Raw genomic sequence first — 14,759 nt, forward strand, 5'->3', positions numbered from 1 at the left:
AATTTTCAGACGAATAATAAGTTACGAGTAAAATATAGAATACTTTTGATGTAGGTACTATGTGAGTGTACATAATATTAAAGTCTGAACCCTATGTTCGAAGCCTTCTTAATTGCAGAGGAATTAGGTACAACAAAACGTTATAATCGTATACAAGACAAAATTATATGGTTTTATGTAAATCATGAATCGAAATATTATACGTATAATCCAACATTACTATTATTTACTAAAACTGTAAACGGCGTACACCTAAATTTCATTAAAATACAACCGTCGTAAATACCGGTTTTTATGGTATTGAATTTCATATTGTGGAATATTATAGATAATAAAGGCAAGTAAGTACGGATCGGTCGTTGATTAAAAAAAAATTTTCAAGATGGCCGAATATTATATTTCAATGCAAAAAAAATTACTCCGCTGAAAATAATGTCAATCGTAAAATCAGGTTTCAACTTCGTTCGATTATTTGAACAAAACGATATTTTTCTGGTACTTATACCTACCGTACTTGCCGATCCATTTAACGCGAGACACTATCATTATTTCAAAAACCGTTCATGTTTTTGAAAATATATTTTTTTAAATCGTACAAAATCATTTTTCTATATAAAAAAACGTTTAATATTTTTATCGTTACTGCAGTTCATTGTTAATTTCTTTTGACGATGACAACAGTATTTCGATACATAACAGTCAAATTCTGTACGATTAGTTTGAGAGTTATTATAAGACAAGTATTAATTTAAAAATAATAAACTATAGGTACTTGTCCAAAATATAATTTTTATATATCTAAACACTGCCATTCTGCTTTAGAATATAAAATTATAAAAATGCGCGTTGTCGTTAAAAGAAAAAAAATAATAAGCAATTACAACGATAAAAAATAGTAGAAATATAGTTTTTTAGAAAAATGTTTTTAGCGACTTAAAACTAGGTATTAAAAAAAAATGTATCAAATTTACTTATAAAATATATTAATTTTTTTATTCATTTAATCACAATAATATTGTATCCAAAAACTTAAATCGGACTGAATACAAACAGTCGTGTCAAAGGTATAAAGTCGATAAAACAACAATTACAATTAATTATTTTGGTCTTCATCTCGTGTCCGGTGCTGGACAGTTTTATTACTAAACATATCAATTATACATACTAATTACCATACATACCGTAAAATAGTATAGATATCAAAGTTCATACATAAATAAATATAAATGAGTATACATCAAAAGCTATCTGATAAGTATATAAATAACAACATATAATATATAGTATTGTTGTAGCCAAATCGTTTGTGTGAACCAGTGGGCAGTGAGTTGTAACGTAGGTATATGACCTTTTTTTTATTAGATATCGGCAAGTCGTTTTTATATTGCTTTGGTAATAATATTATTATGTATTAAAAAAAAGTAAATTGATCGACTTTGGGTGATTCAAATAAATAGTATTGGTTGTTGCAAGTATAAAAACAAATATTTCAAAACTAAAATATTTTCACGTTTCTCGAGTGTATTGTTTTGACATATTTTTATGGAAATTCGTATAACTGGATTTTTTTACGCCCTAGCTGATACGCACCCTTTTCAATTTAAAATAACCTGTGAAAAATGTTATAGTACCTACCTATCATGAATGTGACAAAAATATGGCAATATCTTTTATTGAATATAACAATTTGTTATTATTTTTAGTTAACATTTAAAAAATATAAAATTTACTCATTAAATATGATATATTATGGTTTTTAATTACCGACCTTAAATCGGGTTTTTCAGTTAAAAACTAAAAAAATATATTGAAATAAAAAAAAACTGTTAAAACAAAAATTACATTCCATATTATAGTTATAAAATCTGAAAATCATAATATTATGGTTCGAATGAATTTAGGTTTGTTATAAGTTGTAAGCAAAATGAGGATAAACATTCACGCTCGACTACAGTTTAACAATATGTGGATGAAAAGATCGATTCAAACTTCAAAAGTTAGTTCCTGAGTGCATATGCCTGTGTGTTTAAATACTTTATTGAAATATGCATTACTCAGGATTGAGAAGATTGTAAAGTCTAACTACTAGACAGAATTCATAAACAGTAATAAATTTTTTTTTTTATATTTAAAAATAATAATCGCGAAACTCTCAAAAAGCCATTGAAACCGCCAGACAGACGTTTGAATTGTGCTTGAAACAGAAATATTTGTACAAATTAATCGATACTTGTAAAACACAATTAATGTATTGGTAAACAGATAGAAAATAATATATCACATTTCACACTTTTGGTGTGTTGTAAACCATTGAGGCAACAAGATACTGACTGAAATCAACCTTTTTTTTGTTGTACTTGCTCTAGAAATATTAAGCAAATAAAATGGACAACCGTTAGACTTCGTAAGTAGATACTTGTACGGTTTTATAAGTACATCGTATACATAATATTATATAGATACGAGTACCTATATATAGCGACTAAAATTGTAATATGTCTAAGTGACTTACGACCGGTAATTTTGCCCTTTTAATTAATTTTAAATACAGTTATGATGTAATGGACTAATGAGTCAAACGAATATTACAATCGATATATATGTATAAAATATATAGGTATAAAACCACAATACATCTGTTAAAATATAATACAATTTCTTTTTATCAATAATGATACATATTATAATGTTCCGATAAATTTATCACTAGGTAAGTCGATAATTTTTTTTCAAATAAATTGTTATTCTCGCAGAGTTTCAGTACCTGCAAAAAAAAAAACAATTCCTAACTATATTATTATTATTGTTGCACAATATGTGTATTGATGTTGCTCACACATTTTCAACGTCTACAATAAAAACTAAAAGTATATATATTATTATGATATGTAATTTACCAAAAACTTGTTGAAATGGAATAATAAATTACATGTTGCGTTATTTACTATAACTCGAAACATGATAAACTCGTACATTTCGTACTGCTAATAGATTAGTGAAAATAAGTAAACTTATAAAATATTTATAACGATACCGAAAGCTTCAACAGCTTTAATAATGCAAAACTATCGTCGCGTTTCACGCAATCGTTGAATTACAACGAAACGACCACCTGCAAGAGACATTATACTAGGACAACCTTAAAGATTCACGTGAATACTGAATATATATTATGTACTTACTGATTACATTATTATATATTATAATATTATATTATATTGTATGTATATATATATTTGTATACATAATATTATATTATGTATTTATATTAATTATTTATATTATATTGCATAGTATGCACGTCCGAATAATGATTTCTGCATCGTAATGTTTGTTTCATGAAAATATTAAGTTATGAGTTCCATTTCGGAAAAAAAAAAGATTTATTCATACAGAATTAATTTTTTTCAGATCGGATCATTTTTCATGATTAACCTATGTTTGGTGGTCATAGCCACACAATTTTCCGAGACAAAAAAGCGGGAAATGGAAAGAATGAAAATGGAACGAGCTCGTTTCCACTCGACCAGCACACTGACCTCGTCGACAAACAACTCCGAGCCATCGTCCTGTTACGCCCAAATGGTGAAGTAAGTATTTATTTTTTTTTTTTACATCTATATTCGACTCTTAAACATATACCGAGCTTTTACGAAAAGGTTCACAACAGGTATTATATTATTGTTGTGATCGAATTACAATAGTTTTACTGTCGCATTGTATACTTTAATGCAATTTAATGAAAATTAAACACCAGTCCTCGTTGAAAATACGTCGGACAATATATTATAATATCATTGTTGTCGTCCGTACGACTTTATGCGTTTTCAGATGTTGTTATTAACAATATTATTTTTTTTTTTTTTTTTTTTTTTTTTTTTTTTTATTGGGTAACCCGCGGCAACATAGGCCATTGGGTGTGGGGAGGGCACTGTAGGTTTTATATTGGGTAGGTTGGTAGGTTGGGTAGGTTGGTACACGTGTGTGTTGTGTTTGGCAGAATTTCTAATGGGGCACCCGTAGGTTTCTGCCGTGCCCCGGGGTGGGGGGATGGCGGCACACAATATTATTATAAATACAAATAATAAGGGTGGACTGTGATAGGTTATTACCTACTCAGTATTCACAATATAAACGGCCCAGAACAATTATTTCATACCGACCTATATTTACCTATTGATTTTACAAAGATATCATTGTGTCTATATGGATATCTGGGCAGTTTGTCCGATTCAATATATAGTATACTCATCCGTCGTAATATTGTGTAATACCTCCAAAATTATACTAATCTCGTCTTTATTGCGATTAGAACTGCACTGATACAATCATGTACAAAATCAACACCAAGTTTTTACGAACAAAACAAAAGTTATATTTATAACTTATGTTAACTAGTCAACACTTTATAGTATCTAGTGTACCTATACCTACTTATTATATAAATACTTATTTGAGTGTATTCAGTAAACACACAAAAAAACTTTGGTCAGTAAGCATATTATTATAACTATAAGTAAGCGTTATTATTTTCCATTAAATCTGAAGTCCGCGCCGGTGCGTATTATATTTTTCGAACATTACCTACCTATATCACATTACATATTATTATTACTAGGTACCATTGATCAAAGATTGATATTATTAATTGATGTTAGCCGTTAGGTATACTTTATAACAATTAATTATCCATATTATAGTATAAACTGTATGGTTATCCAACCATGAACTTATCGTACTACTTATTCGTATATATTTACCGATAAACATGAATAAATATACCTATATACGGATTGTAAACTGCGGTCAATAAGCATATTATATTATATTTATTAAATTAAATCTGAAATTGGAGCTATCGCATTAGACACCATTATCATTTATCACAGATTAATTAAAACATCAATGATGGATGCATACTTGATTCATTTATAATACATAATATTATCTACCTACAACTGTATACATAATATTAATATAAACTGTAATATTATGGTTCAGCCGTGGACTTATCGCTTATTAATTATTCGCGTTGGCTCAATATTATAGTCGTCGTTCTACGTAGCTACGGTGTAACCTATTTAAAATAAAATATGTAAACTATATCGTCGAATAATCAGCGAACCAGGTAAAATGTGTATTATAGAGCCGACCCGGTTAGGTTATATCCCCGAGCACATCCCAACACTAACCTGACCAGTCGGAACTCTGATCGGTGTATAACCGAATATTTGTTTCCGATTTGTTACGAAAGGTATATCCGAATAGATTCCCGGATTATTTTAAAAGCATTTTCAATTTTTCGTCCCGTTTTATACAGACGTCTTGGGACCGTCTAAATATTATATCATGCTGGCATTGTAAAACTGTGTTTTTTGGTTTCGAAATAGCTGGTCAGAGGTATTTAATTTTTTACTAAAAAAAATCACTACAAATATAATAATATAATATGCTATACCTATAGGTATTCCATTTATTTAATATCCATTTTTTTTTTATCTACATATTTTATTTTATCTCTTTTTCGTACGTAATCATGGGAACTGCAATGCGTTATATGGATATTGAACAACAATATCGTTACGTTGCATTTCGCCTTTTTCGAAAGTCTCTATCAGAAACCAATATTATTCAGATGTGTACCACCGAGAATATCGGGAACCGAATTATTCGGATGTCAATTTTCGGGTAGGTATATAATACGGGAACCTGCGATTCGGATGCAGCCACTCTGCACTAACTGCAATTTGTACGGCCGTTGACAAAACGTAGCTCGTTTGTCCACCATATTACCCTAACCGCTGACGCGTATTTTAATGCGGTATATACCTCTATAGGTGTACCGTCGACCGACCACCGATAGAATGTTATATATATATTTTTTTTCCGATCGTTATCGAACAGGGGAAGGTCAATCATTCCAAGTTTTATTTTATCCCGACGGGAATTATTATGGTTTGCATGAGTGTTCTGAATTTAATCCATATTCAACCTGACAGTCTCTGGGAGTGGTATTCGTACTGTGATTGAAATACGACAATTGACGTCATTAGTACACGGCACGTTATCGTAACCGACTAGTGAAAACTGTTGAATTGAATATAAAAAAAAAATAATAAAAAAAAAAAATGATGCATTAACCAAATTAACCAAATGTCATTCAAGTACTAATGTATATTACAAATTATAATAGTCTTATACAGTTCAAATTTAAAGCCATAACATGATACTTAATAAGGAGACTCGATACTGCCGTCAATTTAGGCTCAAAAGACTTCAAGTTTTGACAAAACTAAGTTAGTTTACGTTGTCCGATTTTGATTCTGAAAAAAATTTGAACTCGACGGAAACTTGCCAATAATACATATCATACGGAACACTCTGTAAAAATTAAATATTTAATAATTGTGAACTGTAATTGAAACTTGAAATTATGAATTTTCAAATCTTAGTTAAAATTTAAAACGGAAAGTGTTTTGTACAATCTACAAACATTTTTCTGCTGAATTCAAATATTTTTTCAGAATCAAAATAAGACGACGTTAGTTAACTTTAATTTTGTCTAAACAATAAGTAAGTTGTCGTAAAATAATTTATATAATGAATTTCATATTGTTATCGAGTTATTGTCATGACGTGCTGCGCGTACAAGAGTGGTACCATAATTGAATTTCACTGACACTAATAATAATTTACAACCAACACGTCATAGAACCCGGTCGGCTAAGACCAGATTGGCAATTGCCTAAATTTTGCTCCTTAAAAATTAGCCGTAATGAGGCCCCTTAAAAACAAAATTTTAATTTTTTAAAGATTATTATTATTATTATTATTATTATTTGTCATGGAATATTTTAGACAAATATCATTTACATTTTCTGCAACTATTCACATTGATTAGTTGATGTTATATGCGGTAGGGCCATCTTATTATTAGTGTTATGTCGTGTTATAAAAATGGTTTTTTGCAAGGCCTTTGTGCCTTTACATATGTAAAACGATACATTTTGATAAAACAGACTGTATAATATTAATAATATGTTTGTTATGAAAAATAACTCATCCTTACGACGAAAGAAAATTATATAATTGATTAGAGTGGTCTTGTAAATTAATTGTCTAATACGATTATACTAACTTAAACTAAACCTATTATATTATATGATAGGTATGATTGCTATTATAATATACGTTTCTACAATAATTATTGACTATAATAGCTATGAAGGTACATTATTATAAATGTTTAAATAGGTCAGATATTCATTATCAGATTGTAGGCGTTTTGTTTTTTTTGTTGTTATTTCGCCTTGTCCAATAGACTAATGATACTTAAAGTTTAAATGATGGCAAAAACTCTGTACCTACGCATATGGGGTATTTAACTATAGTAAGTTAAAGCAATATGCCAAACCCGGCATCTTGTCTCGTTTAAAGTTTTAATAAAGTTTCCGTTGTGAAACGGCTTTAAGTTTTCGACACACCGGAGAGAAAACATTGCTTGAAAATACCTTGCCGAACCCCTATGGCCGTTCGTTCATCCACCAGCCTCCACGCACTCTTATATAGTCGTTTACCCTTTTTTCATGATCTATCCCACTGCGGGCTCATAGGTGAGGATATGACGGGAAATTGAAATCCTGTTGCGCGTGACAGTGCATCTTAAGTGAATTCAGCGGTGCTGCCCAACATTTTTGTTTTCACAGCTATTTTTTTTATTATTATTTCCCCTTAAATCTTTTTATAATTTTGAATGAAAATATTCTCACCCTTCCGACATGGCCCTAGGGAATTATTCGAGTGAACCAGAGCAATGTTCGAAATCACTGAGTGACTATTTCCCACGTTCCAGTGGAATAATCTGTGAATACTAAAGTGTCAACACTTTTAAACAACTCAATCTGGAATATTAATTTTAAACAAATATCTGCCCTTTCTAATCATCCATCTGTCTTGTTCATAAATATGTTTACGTTTCACCACTTATATCTTCTATTGGTTTTAATATTTGGAAGTATTTTTAAAATGTTAATATTAATTCTTAATTTTGAAATATAAATATCAAATTATGTTATAATAGTTGTATCAATATAATAATTGAGAACGTAACAAAAATATTTTAAGTTCTAAGTCTACTTTTATAATATAAATCGTTATTCTTAGTGTGTTATAAAATATTGTCAACTGATACCTTAAATATTAATATTATTATTACCAACAAACAATGTTTTTTTTTTTTTTTACAAACGGATTTCATGCCAATGCCTACTATTGTAGCAAATAATATTGATTGTAATATACACAAATGACGCTCATTATCTCAACAACTATAATACACGTGTCTTTTTTTTACATAATATTATTCTGTATAGTAATTAAAAAACGATATTGTTGATAACGTTTTTATTACTTTTTGAGATAATTAGTGTTTACGTTGTAACAAATTTTCCAGTATATTATTTATGCGCAATATCGTGTATATACATATTACATATAGTTATGAAAGTTGGGTGATAATTCAATCTGCACGTAGAAAAATCTCTATTGCTTTCGCAAGTTCAGAACTTTTTCACTCATGATACTGCACGTTCAAAAGTACAATATTATATTGTGTTATTAATGTATTTTCTTATTTAACTTTTAGTAGGTACCTATTCTAGTTTAAGATTTACCTTTTAACTTTCATAATATTAATTTTAAAGAGTCATGCTTGAAGTGGAACTAGGTAGGTAATAGCTGCCTAGGTGCTTATAAAACACTTGTAGAAAGCGTTTTGAATTTTGTATTTTTCAACACGCTTTTTATCCACTGCGTTAATTATAAAGCTTGGAAATGCGTGCTAGGTCATGATATTGTTATAAATCATCACTAAATTAAATATTGCAGTAAAAATAAAATATAATACTTATAAGACATTTTTAAGAGTAAAAATTTAATAAATAATAACTACTTACATTTTACGAAGACCGCATTTTGTTACCAACATAATATACGTATTTATATAAAAACAAAATATCCCATTACTCCATATAATAATAATTAATGATTTTACCCATAACGGTTACAAAAGCTCTTGATTATTTTTACGATGGGGGAATTTCGTTTTTCGCAATCAATAAGCACTGTTTAAATTTTAAATTGTGCCTAATTAATTTTACATCAAGTCATCAAGAAGTACCCAAATATTGGATTCTTCTAACTTAAATTCAACAGTACAAAAACGAACGACTATAATAATTACGGCTGTACAAAATTATTTTGTATTATTTCGTATATTATGTGATGTCGAATGGATATTACATCAACAAGGAATTATATTCAGATATAATTAAAACAATAATGATTGTAGCCTCCGACCAAAAGGGTATTTGATGATCGTTTCATTACACGTTTGACCACATTTTGCCGACGTACGATTTTACTACCCTCAACTACATCTGAACTTTGCAATCAGCGAACTCGGCATTTCGTACAAGGTCAGAATTGTTCTTCTGTCCGTCTTTATCTTAAATGAGAATGTGATAGCTTATGTAGTTTGAGTATTTTATTATTGTGTCCATAAAACATCCTTAACAATATAATAAAGTGCAAATTGCATGACTTTTTCTACCTACGAGCAACATAAATCGTATACCTAATACAACTTGTGACACTTTTATTAGAATGTCTTAAGCTAAAACTAAGTAAATATATAAATCTATATTTAAATATACTTATTTATTGTACCTTTATATACTGAGAAAAAAGTTATGATAAATATCATGACACGATTCAAATGTAGTTTTAAACCGTCGCTATAATATTGGACTTTACATTCCGTCATTTTATTTTTTTACTCTGATACATCTTAAATAAGTACAACCAAACACAAAATACGTGTATCTTCGACTTATATATAAATTATAATTTATAAATAACATTACTCATATAGATAATATGCGTAATATACTGATTAATACAAATGCGTAATAGTATAATGTTTTTGTTCATCGAAAACAAACAATTCGCACCACCATAGTGTGAAATACTTCAATGGCATATTATATTTGAATATTATATTACGTCTGATACATCATACTGTTGCGTGCCGTACAATATCAACAAAAAACTGCACTGGACGACGATAGGATTTTTAATTGTAATAATATTTTATATTTGTAATATTGTATAGACAGTTCACAGTTAAATAAAATAATAATACGTTCAAACAGAAGCGCACAAGTTCAATATTGTGATATAATCATATTGTGATATAATCATCAACTTCAAAGTACAACAATAATAATTATCGTACAATAATATTGACTATTATACGTCATAATATGGCATGAAGGTGCACCACGGAGCTCAGCGACTGCTATACAGAATATGTGAAAATTCTGAATTTCGGCCTCGATATAATATAATACAGCGCTATGTACATGAAGTTGGCCCCCCCACTTTGTCCGAATGACTTCAAAATACCACCACATAATTGCAAATTAATTGCAAATAATTGCAAATTGAGTTTGGCTAATTGCAAATCATTTTTTATAGTTTTTACGAATTTTTCAATTTTTTAGCCAGACCATTTGTTATCTTAGAAGACATACTTCCTTACCTAGATACATTTTATTTAAATCATATTAATATTTTTTTTTACTAAAATTGCTCTATCAGAACACTATCCAATTAGTACATAATATTACTAAATCACTGTATGCACCTATTAACTATTAGTTACTTTATGTTCAAGTAGGTAAAGAAATATATTTGTTATTTAAGTATAATACAAATTAGTTTTTTCTACCTACCATATTATCTAGATAAAAGTTAGGTAATCTAATCTAATCTAGATAAATGTCAAATTTATAGAAAAAAACAACTTAATATGGTAATATTAAAAATTAACAGCCACTAATTGAATGGAAAAGAATAATCTATGTGGTTACATACAGTGTTGAGAATAAATAATGAAAACCTATTTCTAGATACGATACAGATAATTAATTGTATATACATTTATCTAGCTACAGATAAAGATAAATACATTTGACATTTATCTAGATTAGATTAGATTACCTAACTTTTATCTAGATAATATGGTAGGTAGAAAAAACTAATTTGTATTATACTTAAATAACAAATATATTTCTTTACCTACTTGAACATAAAGTAACTAATAGTTAATAGGTGCATACAGTGATTTAGTAATATTATGTACTAATTGGATAGTGTTCTGATAGAGCAATTTTAGTAAAAAAAAATATTAATATGATTTAAATAAAATGTAACTAGGTAAGGAAGTATGTCTTCTAAGATAACAAATGGTCTGGCTAAAAAATTGAAAAATTCGTAAAAAATATAAAAAATGATTTGCAATTAGCCAAACTCGATTTGCAATTAGTTGCAATTAATTTGCAATTATTTGACGGCATTTTGAAATGAATCGGGCAATGTGGGGGGGCTGGCTAAAAAATTGAAAAATTCGTAAAAAATATAAAAAATGATTTGCAATTAGTCAAACTCGATTTGCAATTAGTTGCAATGAATTTGCAATTATTTGGCGGTATTTTGAAATGAATCGGAAAAAGTGGGGGGGCTACATGAAGTTGGCCCCCCCAATTTTGAATTTGAGTTTACTCAAAACTGGGTGATTTGCAATTAATGAAACTCGATTTGCAATTATTTGCAATTAATTTGCAATTATGTGGTGGTATTTTGAAGTCATTCGGACAAAGTGGGGGGGCCAACTTCATGTACATTACAGCGCTCCCAATACTCCTAGACCGATGATTCTATATTGTTATCATTTTTGTTCATCACCACTTTCTGTGGTTTTTGGAGGTAATCTATTCTGTCGTATATCTTGACTTGGAAAAAACTCGCACGCAATTCGATCAAAATTTGAGTTTTTGCGCGCAATTCGGATGCGACCGTCCTACCAATCATACAGTTGGCCTGATAGCACAATAATTATTATTATTTAACCATTGCCGTAGAGTGGAATTTAATACGGAGGAAAAGAGGGTTCATCGTAGACACAAAAAATACATTAAAATATTTTGGTAATTTGAAATGTTTGTTAACACATTTATATACTTATACCATGTTGTAAGGCGTAGGGAGGGGGTTCAAAGTGTCTTACCCCCACCCGCGTTTACAGCCCTGACAACAACAACATGTTTACGTTTTAGTGAACATATCAGTGTGAAATCCGTGAGCCTGTAACAATACATTTATTTTTTTATTCTACAATCGATTTTGCTTTAAATAAGCTTGTCATAAAACCAACGAAGTATATTAATTATTGAGGAACGAAAATATACAAAATATAAACATCGCACAATCTGTGGTCGTCAGTGTAATTGAGTGAAAATAATCGTTGTTGAATATTATATACATGATGGGAAAATATCGAAAGCAGTTCACCAAAATGTTTGTGTGGCAAAATTATGTATACGGAAATTAATGTCATACGTCGTAAAAGATGCCACAATATATAGTTGCATGGTCGGCGATCATAATATATAACCGAGTCCGATGGCTGTTTGTGTTGTGTGTTCTTCGAACTTACCCATATGTGCGTCACGTCTTCATATAAGTATCGACGATTAGCGCTCACACATGTTATTATGTAAATCAAAAAATATATATTATTATATACCTACGATCCTCCGTGTGTAATGCTGTGCTATACGCATAAAGAAACGTGGGTGTATTATAGGTGTGGGACGTAAGTTAGTTATAATCAACGATTAGCACACCACCGTTATAATATATTATGCGAGTACGGATATCGTTATATATTATAATATGTAACATAATTATAGTGTACGCAGGGCTTGACATTTTAATCAAAATGTTTAGACATCGATAAAAATCTAAAGTATATGATAATATTATCATTTATCAGTCAACATTTTTTTACAATATTCAAACTTTATATTTTTGTTGAAAAAAAATTTAAATCGATAGTATTGTTTATATCGAAATAATAATCGTTTAATCATTTCTTACATACATTTAAATGTAGAAAAAAAGGTAATTGAAAGAAAAAAAACAAAAAACTGTTAAAACCGTTAACCTAACCTAACCTAACCTCTCTGAAGTACCATTTTAATCCAGTTTGCTAAAAGATAAGATTATATATGTTGAAATCGAAGCACTCCTTCTGGAAGAAATTTTGTATACAGGATAAAAAAAATAAAATGAAAATAACAAACACCATTGTAAAACCACTAGCTTCTTTGCTCCGCTCAGAATCGAAAACGGAAAGAGTTTCATACGATCCATAGACATTTTTTTGCAGAATATAAATATTTTTTCAAATCAAAATCAGACGACGTTAAGGGGTACGCAAGACTTACGTTGTAGGTAGTATGGAAAAATTCTATGAAAATTAAATTTTGTATTTCCAATAATATGGTTTATTCAGTGGTTTCAGAGTTAATTGTAGAAGAGAAGTCAACAGTGCCTATAGAAAAGTCAATTTTTGATATTTTAAATACTAAACTCAATAATTCAAATTCAAAAAGTAAAACTTCACAACATTCATAGCTAAATATTAAAAATAAATTATCGAAAATCAACTCGTGTACCGACCTAGATAAACTTCTTCTCTTTAATTTGCATAATAAGTGTTCATACTATAATATGTCACTCAATAAGCTTTATTGTCGGCAATACGAAATCGAGTTTCAGTGTTTCAATATGCACATTTATAATAATTAGTGTGTACATTTCTACGTTATTGACAAATTTGTGCACGTGCGGGAGCGCTTTGCTATTTATTTTATACACAGTCACTCGCACTAATGATAAAGCACACCTTTACACGACGTTCGTCAAAAACATAGAAAATTGCCTATATGAACTCCTTAAAAACAGTCGGCATCGATACCCCTTTTTTGTCAAAAAAACAATAATATATGTATAAGTTATCGTAAAATTCGAATAGTGAATTTTATATTGTTATCGAGTTATTGACATGTGGGTGCTCGTACGAGAGTGGAAGCCTCATTGAATTTCACTCACACTAATAATCATTTACGATTAACACATAGATCCCGGGCGGCTAAGTCCAGATTGGAAATTGCCTAAATTTTGCTCCTTAAATATCAACCGTAGCGAGGCCTCTTAAGAGGACGCCATCCCGCATGTGTTGTCTCAGTCTTATACAAACGCGTAACATACCAAATGTATGCTCAGAAGTTCAAGTTCTATGCCGTTATCTTAAAAATTAGAGTGAACCGACCTATATAATGAAACTTGATTGTAAGAACATTATTTGTGTTTTGTTGGAAGTATTTTTACGATAATTTAGTTTTTAAGTGGGTTATGATCATTTTTAATTTACATTTGTTATACACGCTATAACTCACTTGAAAACTGAATTATCGTAAAAAAATTTCCAACAAAACACAGATAATCTTATCATCAAGTTTCATAATAGGTCTATTCACTCTGATGTTTAAGATAACGGCATAAAACTTGAATTTCTGAATTTTATATTGCTATCGAGTTTTTGACATGACGTGCTGCGCGTACGAGAGTCGTGGTACCAGTATTGAATTTCACTCACACTGATAATCATTTACAACTAACGCATAGATCCCGGGTGGCTAAGACCAGATTGGAAATTGCTTAAATTTTGCTCCTTGATAAACTGGTAATTAATAAGAATTTCTCTTCGCTGATCTCACCGGATAATATTATGACGTCTTATAATAACGTGGTAGCTGCGGTATGCGGTCGGATCTTCGCGCTCGTATACCTCA

The 14,759-nt window shown here is 29.6% G+C and overlaps 1 protein-coding gene across 4 annotated transcripts in view; it reads left to right on the plus strand.

Annotated features, from left to right (window-relative positions):
- LOC132950081 (voltage-dependent T-type calcium channel subunit alpha-1H-like) overlaps positions 1-14,759 on the plus strand; it is a 311,428-nt gene that overhangs the window by 190,493 nt on the left and 106,176 nt on the right. For all 4 annotated transcript variants that reach the window (XM_061021301.1, XM_061021304.1, XM_061021302.1 and 1 more), the window contains one exon: positions 3,412-3,590. In XM_061021301.1, the coding sequence (XP_060877284.1) occupies positions 3,412-3,590 (179 nt within the window). The remainder of the gene's footprint in view (positions 1-3,411; positions 3,591-14,759) is intronic.

Source organism: Metopolophium dirhodum, chromosome 8, assembly GCF_019925205.1.
Source record: "Metopolophium dirhodum isolate CAU chromosome 8, ASM1992520v1, whole genome shotgun sequence".
NCBI lineage: Eukaryota > Metazoa > Arthropoda > Insecta > Hemiptera > Aphididae > Metopolophium > Metopolophium dirhodum.